The sequence below is a fragment of the Urocitellus parryii genome, chromosome 4 (genome assembly GCF_045843805.1).
Source record: "Urocitellus parryii isolate mUroPar1 chromosome 4, mUroPar1.hap1, whole genome shotgun sequence".
NCBI classification, from domain to species: Eukaryota; Metazoa; Chordata; class Mammalia; order Rodentia; family Sciuridae; genus Urocitellus; species Urocitellus parryii.
In genome coordinates, this window is record NC_135534.1 from 206,953,224 (window position 1) to 206,966,684 (window position 13,461).

Below are 13,461 nucleotides of genomic sequence, written 5' to 3' on the forward strand. Positions count from 1 at the left end.
GCGTGTACCACGGTGCTCAGCAATGTTTTCTTACGAGATAGCCATCCTCTCTCCTGGCCCTAACACTTCTCCATCTCCTTCCAAATTATCTACCTCATCAAGGACAGTGCTTCAGGGAAAATCCAGGGGAATCTTTTCTTCAAAAACTTGCCTGGGCAGTACTCAGCAGGTCGAGGCAGAGAGCCCCAGCGTTCTGGACAATGTGGGGAGACCTCATCTCAACAAAATCCCTCAGGTGCTTATCTGAGAATCCTCAGGGCAGGAACTGGCATGCTGCTGGAGAAGGGGGGTCTGTTCTCCCTCAGCCGCTGTACCCTTTATGTCTCCTATTTTAAAACAGCCAGTCTTCCCACAGAAGGCAGGCTCTGCTTGTCAGAGGGCCCACCAGGTCAGAGGAAGGCAGATACCTGTCTTCTCCAAGCTGGGAGTTTGGCTTCTTGCTCAATGAAACAAAGTTAAAAAGTCAAATTCAGGGGCTGGGGTTGTGGCTCAGAGGTAGAGTACCTGCCTACCGTGTGAGGCGCTGGGTTCGATCCACAGCACCACATAAAAATAAAATACAGGTATTGTGTCCATCTACAACTAAAAAATGTTTTTGTTTTTTTTTTAAATATCAAATTCAGGCCCACCCCCTGGGTTGAATACAGCTTGGCTGAGCTATTTCAACCAGCCCAGACCTGGGGATTTGCACAGCAAGTAGCTGTGCAGCTGAACAGAAATATAGGCCCTTCCTACAAAAGCTAAAGGGAAGTAGAGCCATGCCTATGGAGACAGCCGAATGCTAACAACACAAAAAGGCTACTTTTGAGAGATCCAGAAAAAGTTCACAAGCGAAGCCCTGAACTGAGTCCTCCAAACAGAGTTGATCTGGCTGTGAAAAAGAGGAGGCTGACCCAGGTCTGGGTCTATAATCCCAGACACTTGGGAAGTGGAAGCAGGAGGATCACAAATTTGAGGTCCACTTGGGCAACTTGGGAAGACTCTGTCTCAAAATGAAAAATACAAAGGGCTAGGATGTAGCTCAGTGGTAGAGCACTTGCCCAGCACACACCAGGCTGAGCGGGGTGCGGAGTTGGGGAGATTCAAAGCGGCCCTGGCCACCTGGGGCCAGTACTCCACTGCTAACCTTTGCTATAGTAACACCCCCCAGCAGGTCCCCAAATCAACTCCCCAGCTTAAACTATGAAGTGAAACACAAGACGCCAGAGGCACCCAGGTGGTATAGCTAAATTCTTGAAACTTACTTCAGCCATAACTGGCTTGCGACAGCTCCCCCTTTTCCTGGACTCGGAGGTGCTGCTGCAGGTCAGGGTCGGTAGGGACCACAAACTTTGACCAAGTCACCATGATGCTGGCTGAGCTTCCTGAGCAGGTCCTGGAACTGAGGTGAAGGCAAAGGGGCGCCATTTCTAAGGGAGAATTAGCTTATGGGAAGTTCTCACGGTGTCCAAAGACTTTAAGACCATGACCAAGTCACAAAGGATTTAAATTCTTTTTCACTGGGTTAATTTCTGAAAAACCAGTGTCCTGATCCTATCATCTGACAGAGCAAGGGCTGGGCCTTCGATGATAGTTACTGTCTCCAGCTCTCCAGCCCATCTGACAGGGGACTCCTGACTCTACTGAACCTGGGTTTTCACAAACCTGCAGGAGACTGCAGTAAGCTGGCTCAGAAGATAGGGTCTTAGGAAGAAAGGTAAAGCTGCTACAATATTCCGAATCTCAGTTGAAGAAGAGGGTGGGTGTGCAAGGGCACGTGGAAGGGGACACGCCGGGGGAATCCACCCCACCTAGGATGAGCCTCTCCTGCTGGGGAACAAACAAATCTGTGCCCAGCAGGCCTGCATTACCGGCATCAGGGGAGGCTATGACCCATCAGTTCTAGCCACCAAAGTCCAAGTGACCAATCACCCCAGCAAGGAAATTCAGCCAACCCAGGGGTGTTCTGAGCCTGCGCCACTCAGAACACCAGTCAGAGTAGGTAAGTGCTTCCCAAAGACCTGCTGTGTTTTGGCCTGTGTGATGACATGTTCCATCCAGAGTGGAGGAACAAGGGGTTGGGCTACTCTTCCTCTTGCTGAACGACTTACTTTTACATAGCTGTAGTGTTTGCTTAACACCTACTCTGGGCTGGGAAAAAAAAATGTGCCTTTTGCCCTGGAGTAACTGCTTGGCAACAGTATTCTCCAGAGGGGAGGACAGTGGGTCAGAAAGACAGGGTGTTGGGTGAGAGGGTGTGCATACACCACCACGGGCCTCACAGTCAGAAGAAGGCAGATCTGGACACAATCTTTTTGTTCACCTGGGAAACACAAAGCATAAACAGTTATTTTTAATGCAGAATTTCTAAAAGGGAGAAGGAGATGTTAACCCAACCAAGCCAGGTGGCCTCAGGTTGGTTCTGCTCAGGAACAGGCCTAGAGCTTGCAGTCTGGGGCCAGATTCCACTGCTGACCTGACCTGTGGATTAACTGTATCCTCAGTAGAAAACAAAGTAACTTTAAAGTCCCTCCAGCATATTCTAAGATGATAACCACATTTTACATTTGAGATGGAAAACCATGAGATTTCTAAACAGGAAAACACAATCAACTGGGAAAATACGCAGCCCTGAGCACAGGTCCTCTGGTCTGAAGAAAGCAGGACACGCCTGTCCATGAGGACCCCCACCTGTGTGGGGTCACAACAGCTCCTTCCTTAGGGAGGGAAGCAGGAGGAAGGGCAATCCAACAGTGTTCAACGGAAATTTCCAGGAGCCACCAAGAGACCATGAAGAAAATCTGCTGCTTTGTTCTCTTCCAGGAAGACAGGCCCTGGGTGTAACCACCATGGCCATATCTTCTAAAAGACAGCTTTCATTCTGTGACTGGCGTCTCCAGTCACCCTGTCCTCAGAACTAAGGGATCCTTGGCTTCAAAGACATGCAACTCAAAAGGACCAGCAAGTATGCCTGTAGGCGCATGAGAGCTGCAGCTGCAGCAACGAATGGGTATGGATACTTTGAAGAAGCGCATTATGGAGCCAGAAAGTATGCACGTTTTTTGAGGCTACCTTTTAAAGCATATTTGGTTCTAATTGTCTTTGCATATTTAAGCACTACCACAGAGCAGGGATTGAAATATGTCTACTTTCTTTATAATAATATTTTTTTATTCTTTGTGGCAGGGGTTGAGCTTAGTATTTTTAAATTTTTCATCAAAACAAAAATATTACTACAGAACTCTGTGTCCTGAAGCTTGAGGAAAGTCTGGATTGCTTCAAAGGGCTGCTTGTCACTTTATCTTCAACAAGAAGTTCTGAGAGCAGAGAACCTAAACCAACCATGAAAAAAGGCTAATTCTAAAATGCTAAAATAGTAGGGAGGGGAGCATGGAAGGAGTAGATGAATTCTAGATAGGGCAGAGGGGTGGGAGGGGGAAGAGAGGGGCAGGGGGTTAACAATGATGGTGGAATGTGATGGACATCATTATCCAAAGTACAGGTATAAAGACATGAATTGGTGTGAACATACTTTATATATAAACAGAGATATGAAAAATTGTGCTCTGTGTGTGTAATAAGAATTGTAATGCATTCTGCTGTCATGTATTTAAAAAATAAAACCAATTAAAAAATATAAAATGCTAAAATAGTATAGTCTGTGCATAACTGAAATCCCAGCAACTTGGGAGGCTGAAACAGGAGGATAACAAATTTGAGGCCAGGCTCAGCAACTTACAGAGACCCTGTCTCAAAGTAAAAAAATAAAAAAGGGCTGGGGATGTAGCTCAAGGGTTGAGCACCTCTCGATTCCAGCCCCAGACCATACATACACACATAAATAAATAAATAGCTAAAATTCACAATTGCTTCTTTCCAGTCTTACAGAGCACTCTCAGATTTTAAAATCCTAGTCTTTTACTCAAGGAAATCAACCTGACATAAACATGAGCTCAGACCTCTGTGTCATAAACTGGCCCTAGGCCAGCTCCCCAGTGTGCAAAAGGCCACCACTAATGTCCCTCTTCCTCAGGAACCCAAGAATCTGGATCTCTGAATTTAGTTCAGGAAACAACTCATCTATACACAGTTGCCCCATCTGCCAGCCAGGACCTAGCAGGAGCCTGGGGAGGTGTGGGTGTGGGTCAACCCTCCTCTGAAAGAAAGATCCCCTGGGTGGAGGAGAATAGTGGAAGGAAGCAGGGGAGGCAGGCAGATGGGCACAAATACTCAGAGGGTCAGGGATGCCTTCAGGCCTCTCCATGGGCCACAGGTGGGCAGGGGTATGTGGCCTGAAGAGGGCATGCCTGAGTGCATGGAGAGGCAAGAGCACAGTGAGTCAGGCGTACCAGAGAGCTGGTAGAGGCTGTCCTGGGAGGCCAGGGCATATAAGTGCCAGCACGGCAATGGGGCTGCATGGGTCCTACTGGGTCAGGAAGCCTCACAGCCTCCCGAGAATGCTACAACATGTGGTTCTGGGGTGCAGGATATGCTTCCTTCTCTGCTGCCAAAAGCGCTAATTCAGAAATCTAAATACGGTATCCAAGGCGGAAGCCTTCCACCCAGCCATCTTTCCTCCAACCAAGCGATCCCGTTGTTCCCAACGTTCTGGTGATGAGATGCCTAGCCAAAAATGAATTCTCCCAATTTTGTCTTAAAGTACAAGGCCACAAGGCTAAATCCAAAGCGTGTCCTGGGACACCCCCTGGGGGGAGGGTAAAGAAGAAGAGTGAAGGTGAGCAGGGCCCATCCCTTCCACACTGCGCTCTAGCACTAGCCTGCAACGTGGGCAGCACCCACTGCCAGCCCTGCCAGGCAGGCCAACTTTCATCTTTCTAAAGCTCAGAGAAAAAGACCAGGTCCAAAGCTACACAACAACTGGGAAAGCCTGAGCATAGACACTACTTGGCTGAGTATAAGCTCACCAAATATTCCTGACACCTAAGTCAGTGACCACGTCTTTTAGGTGGGCAGGTGCTGGGTAGATGGCATGGCAGTAACATGGAAGGAAAATAATAATAAAAAAAGAAAACCATGGACAGGAAAGGGCTGTTAGAACCTCCCCCTACTGCCGCAACCCGGCTGGGCACAGAATCACAAGCCACTCAAGCAGGAACAAAGTTTTATTTTTAAAAAGGCCACCAGTGCCCCGTGTGCGCCCTGCTAACAAGCTGGTCCACACACGTGTGTGTCTCTACCGGAATCGCCCCCCCCCCCCCGAAATTCCCTCCTACTATCCTTCCCCAACCAATGGGAACTCTCCGGGAGTCCCGTAACATGAGTCCTGTAACATGAGTCCCATAGCAGGCACCAGGGAAACAGCAGGAGTCCAATTTCCATATGAATGTAAATCTTAACATAATCATATCATCTCAATGGCTAGCTGGCAGTCACCTAAACCAAAGGTGCCGTGTATCAAAATACTTTTGCTATGGCTCCTAGCACCCTACTCCAGAGGAAAGAGAAGGGCAGTGAGCAAATGAGGGCCTTCAGAGTGCCCCCACCAGTGGCCAGGAATCCGCAGGGCAGCTGACTCCCCAGGTACCATGATGAGATCTCCAACATGGGAAGGAACTTTGGGAGTGTAACTGCTGAACAATCATGGGGCTTCACTCAGCTTCCAATGGAACCCCTTCCTTCTATTGGTGGTGGATATCACTGGGTGATACAGGGTGGCTGATACAGGGCAGGCAGAACTAACTGATACCTGGAGCCAAGTCCTTTTGTTCTATTCCAAGGTTGCCAGTTGGCTAGGACTAGATCTCAAGAAAGAAGTGAGCATGGGGTCACCACCACAGCATTGTGCCAATCTGGGGACACTGCAATACAGTTCTCATCCCTGAAATGGGAGGAGACCTGGCTTTCAATGGTGTCAAGCAGGCACAGCACCATTTCCCTGAGACTCCTTTCTCATCTGGAAATTGAGAGCATTAGGTTATGCCAGTGGTTCTTACCGTGGTCCTGAGCCTACAGCAGTCACTGCCCCCCTGAAAGGACTTAGAGATGCACACTCTTGCACCACCATAGATCAGAAACTTAGGTGGGCTCAGCAATTGATGTGACCAAGTCCTCTAGGAGACAGGGAGCCCACTGGGTCTGAAGCCTAGCCTCGCTGACCCTTTCCACCCTTCCCTACATGCTACACTGCTCCATTATCCAGCAAATACCTGCCAAATGTCTACTATGCACTAGGTACCCAGGACCCCCGGGAATAACCCAAGTCTGCCCTGTGGTGAGCCATGTGCAAGCTCCATTCATGTGGAAGGGCACATGGCTTGTTTGCTAGTTAGTCACCATATAAGTGGCCCAGCTGTACTTTCTAGCAGCTCTCATCTTCAGCCATGATCTTCTTCCAAAAATTACTGTACTTTTTTAAAAAAAATAAGGTACTCATGGGCTGGGGATGTGGCTCAGTGCTAAAGTGCTTGCCAAGCATGTATGAGTCTCTGGGTTTAATCCCCAATATTCTGCATACAAATGGAAATGCAAGATGCTCACATAAAATGTCACTGCATCGCTATTGATGAAAGAAACGGGTGTGCATATGGGAGGAGGGTCGTCTTGGGGATGGAACCCAGGGCCTTGTGCATGTGAAGCAAGTACTCTACTACTGAGTTAACATCCCCAGCCCTATGTAGGCCCAATTATATAAAAACAAAGTCAACTGGAAACATTCTAAAAAAATTATAGAAAAGAGTATCAGAGATGACGTTTCTTTCTCCTAAAACTATTTTAGTGCTCACAGTTTCAAAGGTCTTGAATGTTATTCCAAGCTCAAAATAACAAACATCAAGTGGCATTTTTAGCAATCCATTTTGCTTCAGGAGTTGTACACAGGAAATGCAAAAGCAAAAACAAAAGCTAAAATGCTCTACCCTAAGAGGAAAGACGCAAACTACCATAATGCTAAAAATGGGACTAAAATGACCCCCCTCCCTTACACTGAAGGGTCCTGCAAAAGGCATCTGCCAAGAGCTCTCCCTCCTCTCTCCCACCGAGGCAGGCTAGGGAGGGTACATGAGGCGTGGCCACAGAAGGCAAACAGCGGTCCAGCTGCCGCAGAGCCCGACGGGAACAAGAGTCTAGGTCCACTCCAACCCATCTTGCTCACTCCATGTCAAGCCTCAGTAGAACCACACAGGGGTTTGAGCCCTTGAGCAAAAGCAAAAGCCAGAGTTTTCACACAAGCCGCAGTCCATCTCCATGAGTTAAAACAACTCACCTAATAATCGGTGCAACACACTCACAGCGGCTTCTGCTCAGAAGTAAGGTCAAAGAGAACCACAAAGCTAATGTGAAAAGTTACAAAACAATTCACCCAATGGCAAGTCTTCATCTAGGCAACGAGAAACACATAATCAGTAGACAGTCAAAGCAAGCGAGGTCAGAGTGCAGGACACAAGCCCGACTGTGACTGAGCTGCAGCTGGTTGGCTCTGAGTTTACCAGGGGCAAGTTTTATCCCTTAGAAGAAAGTATATGAACCCAAGAGAAGATATAGCTTTTCCCAGTACCGCTTCTCAAGGCAGATGTAAAGTAACTGGGAACCGAGTTTTCAACTTTCATTTTACAAAATCTACAATATTCTTAAAAAAAACACAAAACTTTCAATACAGGGCTGGGGTTGTGGCTCAGTGGTAGAGCACTTGCCTAGCATGTGCGAGGCTCTGGGTTCAATCTCAGCACCACATAAAAGTAAATAGGATAAAGGTGTTGTGTCCATCTACAACTAAAAAATATATTTTAAAAAACCTTCAACATCTATACCTCAGGAAAAATCAATAGTCCAATAAATTCATATTAAAGATATTTCTTGGGGAAGCTAAACTATTAATATAGCCCAGAGTGCTGTTTTCAGGAACTACAATTAACACAGAAATAACCCCTGAAGAAACTGATGCCATAACAGAAGTCCGCTTCCACCCGCCTGTTTCTGGCAGCAGCAATGGGGGCGCAGTAGCCCACTGCCCAGCCCAGGCACCACCATGCAAACATCAGCCACGGGCCACAGGAACACTAGGGTTTGGTGTTACTGTTTCCCCTGCTTTTTATGAATGAAACAGGGTAGGTCTGGAAGGACAGTCACTAGACCAACGGGCTACAGGACACTCAAGACATCAGAAATCCCTCCATGGAATGTCATCATGAACATGGCCCCACACTCTGCAAGAGGGGCCCCTGAAGTTCAAGTGAAGAAAGCAGGCCCTGACGGGGATTCACTGGCAAGAGTAGTTCATGAGCAGTGAGTGAAGGACGGGTCCTAAGGGTCCCCAGGAGCCACTGTCTTGAAGCTGGGGCTGACTTCTTGGGAGGACAGTCAGGCTAGCCTACCCGCTGCATGTCCCTCAGTGACAGACTGGAGCAGTGGTGTGCAGGGTCCTCTCCTCCACTGTGTTCAGGGCATCTCCTTATGAGTGGCTTGCCAGAAATACTCTGTCAGTGTCATGTGTGGCTTGGCCCAGTGAAAAGAAAAAGGGAACCAGAGATTTAGAAGCTCTTCAAAACAGAGATTCAGATGTCCCATCCAGGTGGTATCACATTAGGGCTTGGGTTAAACCTTCCCTGGTGCTCAGCTGAGGGAAGAGCACCTCGGGCTGAAATTCTGCAGTCACTGGCTGGGACTCTGCTTGCTGCAAGTCTGACTTCATCACTTGCGAGCTCTGAAAGCATGGACATCAAATCTCCCCTCCTCATTAGCAAATGGAGGCAGGACACACTAAGGCTGCTGAGAGTAGTGAGAGAGAGAATTCGCAGTCATGAAATTAAGCTTTTTTGCACAAGTGCCTTGTTCCTTTACATACATCACAAACAGTTACCAAGAAGAGGGATATTTTTTCCTATCATTCCAGTGATCAACTTCATTAAATTTAATAACTGATGCCATAATTTTATCTAAGTTACCATCTCCATATTCCATTTGTCAAGTAACATAATAATTTTTCTTTTTCTTTTGAGACGTGCGTGATCTGCCTAAGTTGTCCAGGTCCCAGTAATCTTCCCACCTGGTCTCCCAAGGAGCTGGACTTCAGGTCCATTTCACTGTAATGGCTAAGTGACTCAATAATCTAAGGACAACTTTTTTGGGGGGCGGGGAGTAAAAAATGCTGGGGATGGAACCCAGGGCCTCCCCTCAGACATGCCAGGCCAAGTGTTCCACCACTGAGCTTCAACCCCAGCCCCAAGGACAAGTTTCAAGGGGGAAATACCTAGTGCAGGTTCCCAGGGTTGGCCAGGGTTTTTTGTTTGTTTTTACTTTTTAGTTGTTGATGGATCTTTATTTTTATTATTTATATGCGGTGCTGAGGATCGAACCCAGTACCTCACACATGCTAGGCAAGTGCTCTACCACTGAGCCACAACCCCAGCCCAGGATTTTTATAATGTTAAATATGTAGCAGTGACACCTGGCAGTGACCTTCTTAAAGGCTTTGTTATTGCTGCATAACGAAATACCACAGATTGAGCAGCTGGCAGTGGCCACCTGCCTCGCAGGCTCTGGGAGTCAGGATCCCAGCACAGCATAGTCAGATCTCCCTGAGGCTGTAGTCAGGTGCTATGGGCACAGCGCTTGCCTGTAGGTGCCACCAGGGAAGGGTCTAAAAGTGATTACAGGAGACCAAAATGTGCCACCTGAAACAGACTTCTTTGGCAGGTTTATTCTGACTCACAGACCACAGTAAAGCTCTGTCCTTGTGGAAGAACTTGGCACCCATAAAGAAAAGCTACACTGGTAAAGGGGTACGCTAGGAAGCTGCTCAGACTTCCATGGCCTGAAAGACTCTATACAGTAAGCAGGATTCCTCCCTCACCCCAACAGGAGCCCCAGCCCTGCTCTTTCCTGAACAGCACTTCTCCCAGTTCTGCCTGGTGGGATGCCTGTGCCTGCCTAACTAAACATGGTTTACTTCTTGCTGATCTGTTTTATGTCAATTTAATCGTAGTCCCATCAGGAAACCTACAGGGTGGAGGGAAGCCATTTTTCTGCCCCCTACCCAGAGAGGATTAAGGGCCCCAGCCCTTGCTGGTTGAAGGATGGAAGACACCCTCAGCTCAAGAATGTCTCCAGAGTGAGTCTGCTGGCAAGATAAGCTCAATAATCTCACTCTGGGAGTGACATTCCCTGCCTTCCCCACATTGGAGTCATAGGTCCTGTCCATACTCAAAGGGAGGGGAATCCCACAGAGGTATGGACACCAGGAGGCAGGAATCAGAGACCACATGGGCATGGCCACCTTACAACTGTCCAATTGAATCAAACTTATAATTAAATGCAAATAAACTAATTCCACCCCAAAATTTAGATGAACGGAATTGGTTTACGGACTACATGGCCCGTGTCCTTGAGACTGCACTGTTAGTAACCACAGGACACGCTGTGGGAGCTCAGGACAGTCATCACAGGGTCTTCCCCACTCTCTTCCTGGTGTGCCTACAGCCATCACTGGGATCTCGGTGGCTCTCAGTCCAGGAACATCACTACCTGCACAGTAAGCCTGACCCGCCCTCGCCCCCTGGACTGAAGGAACACAGCATCGGGCGGTCTCCTGAACCCCAGGGCCAGTGGTGCACAGACAGAACAAGAGACAGATAGAGGGTGGAGGTGGGTTAAGTATTTTGGGAGACCACTTTCATTTCCACTGATGAACATCTGATCCCAGGAGAGAAGCAACGGTTTCCTCAGCCCTGCTCATCTTTTAAGGTGCCAGTATCTCACTCCCTGCTCTGACTTTGGAGGAAGATAGCAATTTCCTTCACACCATAGTCCCTAAATATAAAATTAATTCCTTTATTTGCTCTACAGCAGAGGGCTGCAAACTTTCCTTTTAAAGGGCAAGATGCTAAATATTGTTGGTTCTGTGGGCCACAGTCTCCTGTAACAGCTCAGCTGCCACTTAGGCAGGTAAGATAAGTGTATGAATGGGTGTGGCTCTGTGCTAATGAAATTCCCACTACAAAGCCAGGCAGCTGACTGATCTGGCCAGTAGTTTATGATTCCTGCTCCAAAGAAATAGCACTGTGGGCTGGGGATGTGGCTCAAGCGGTAGCACGCTTGCCTGGCATGCGTGCAGCCCGGGTTCGATTCTCAGCACCAAATACAAAGATGTTGTGTCTACTGAAAACTAAAAAATAAATATTAAAAAAAATTCTCTCTAAAAAAAAATAAATAAAGGAAGAAATAGCATTGTGGCCAGTATGGGGACACACCCCTGTAATCCCAGCTACTTGAGGCTAAGGTAGGAGGATGGCAAATTGGAGGCCAGCATCAGTACTCAGTGAGTCCCTATTTGAAAATAAAGAATAAATACAAGGAGAGAGGAGGGAGGGGTAAGGGAGGGGGAAGAGAGAAGAGTTAGGGAAAGGGAGAAAGAACATTCCATCCCAAGGCTGAGAAGACCACAGTGGTTCTCGAGGGTGATGCTGGTGGGGCATGATGCTACCTTACTCAGTGCATCCCGCCTGTGTGTATTGCAGCTCCACCATACAACTGGACATCAACCCGAAGGCCGCCAAAGCCCACCTTGAAGTCAGTGTCAAGTCACATCCAGACCATCTGGATACACTAGGTTCCTCTGTTCAAACCATTACTTTCTCCCAAAGACCTTCCCTGACCTCCCAACTAGGTAACTGGGTTGGAGCTTTCTGCTAAACTGTGCCTGTGTGGCAGGCCAGTGTCATGCCTCCTTCCTCCCCCCAAAAATCAGTTTTGCTTGGTGCCATCTCCAGTGCCCAGCTCAGGGCCAAAGGCTTAGAAAGTCCTCACTGACATCCGTCAAATGGATTAGAGGAGCTGGGCACAGTGACGCACACCTGAAATCCCAGAGGCTCGTGAAGCTGAGACAGGAGGATCGCAAGTTCAAAGCCAGCCTCAGCAGGGCTGGGGACATAGCTCAGTTGGTAGAGTGCTTGCCTTGCATGCACAAAGCCCTGGGTTCAATCCCCAGCACCACCAAAAAAAAAAAAAAAAAAAAAAAAAAAGCCAGCCTCAGCAACAGCAAGAAGCTAAGCACCTCAGTGAGACTCTGTCTCTAAATAAAATACAAAATAGAGCTGGGGATGTGGCTCAGTGGTGGAGTGCCCCTGAGTTCAATCCCCAGTACCCTCCCCCTACCCCAAAAAAGAACTGGAAGATTGGATTCCATGATGTGCTTTTTCAAACCCAGGTACTTTATAGACACAGCAGTTAAATACCATCACAAAGTCTTTCTACAATTACTTAGTTGAACTATAAAGAGAGTTCTGGCAAAAAAAGGAAAATAAAAAATAAGACAAACATTCCAACTGCCGAAGTTTAACACTACTGTGCAAGTATAATAAAATTACCAATCATATCCATTGCATTAAACATATCCATTGCATTAAACGAACATCATGTGAATCCTGCTCTGGCTTCTCCACAATGCTGGGACGTTTGGGAAGGTGAGCCTGAGTGGCGGTTTTGCTCAAGAATCCTCAGTAGCGCTGCAGAGTGGCCACAGAGCCATCCATGAGGAGCCCTCACCCCTCCACACAAGCCTGCTCTCCGTTGAACACACTTCCTTCAAACTGCCCTTTCTTTTTTTTTTCTTTTTATTTATTTATTTTTTTATTGTTGGTCGTTCAAAACATTACATAGTTCTTAATACATCATATTTCACAGTTTGATTCAAGTGGGTTATGAACTCCCAATTTTACCCCGTATACAGATTGCTGTATCACATCAGTTACCCTTCCATTGATTGACATATTGCCTTTCTAGTGTCTGATGTATTCTGCTGTCTGTCCTATTCTCTACTATCCCCCCTCCCCTCCCCTCCCCTCCCCTTTTCTCTCTCTACCCCTTCTAATACAAATGGAAGAAATGATTTTCAAACTGCCCTTTCTGAAAAGAGCAAGCCCCCTCAGCTTGTTCTTAGCTGGAAGAGGCAAAGGAGACACATGGAAGCAAATCAGTCACTGGCACAGCCAGCCTCCTGGGACCCTTTGAAACACGATGCTGGCGACATTGAACTTAGCAAGAAACTCCCACCTCTCTCCTGCAAGCCATGTACCTAGGAGGCGCCACCCCACATCTCACAAAGGTCATTTTAATATAAACAGGAAATTAACTTGTCACTCCTGACACTGTGTCATCATAGGGTTGGGGCCCTTGGAGCAACCTCTAGTTACCCGCAGGAGGACACCTGGCAGAGCAGTTCTGAGGATCATGTGAGCCACTCATGGATGGAGGCTTTCTGGGACCCTAATGAGAAACATTTTCATTAGGAGCCCAACTGCCCATGAAGAGAAAGAAAAATAAGTTCAGCGGGGTCTCTCAACCTTCTTCTGGGTTTGTTTGGGCAGCTCCCTCCCCAGGCACAGGTGCCAGGTAAGAGGGAGAGCTCTCCAAGTGGACATGTAGCACTGTCCATTGAGGCTACTCCTGTAAAAAGCCCCCGAATCCCACAAGTGAAGAACTTTGGGGAGAAATGAAGTTAACTTCTCAAGTATGTGAACATCTACAGCC

The 13,461-nt window shown here is 47.6% G+C and overlaps 1 protein-coding gene across 14 annotated transcripts in view; it reads right to left on the reverse strand.

Moving 5' to 3' along the window:
• Window positions 1–13,461, reverse strand: part of Rapgef1 (Rap guanine nucleotide exchange factor 1) — a 128,189-nt gene that overhangs the window by 76,652 nt on the left and 38,076 nt on the right. Inside the window, exon 1 of one of the 14 annotated variants that reach the window (XM_026386573.2) lies at window positions 1,245–1,268. The exons of the other annotated variants lie outside the window; for them this stretch is intronic. Coding sequence (XP_026242358.2) covers window positions 1,245–1,253 — 9 coding nt within the window. The 5' untranslated portion in view covers window positions 1,254–1,268. Of the gene's footprint in view, window positions 1–1,244; window positions 1,269–13,461 lie in introns of those variants that run through there. 14 annotated transcript variants of the gene reach the window in all.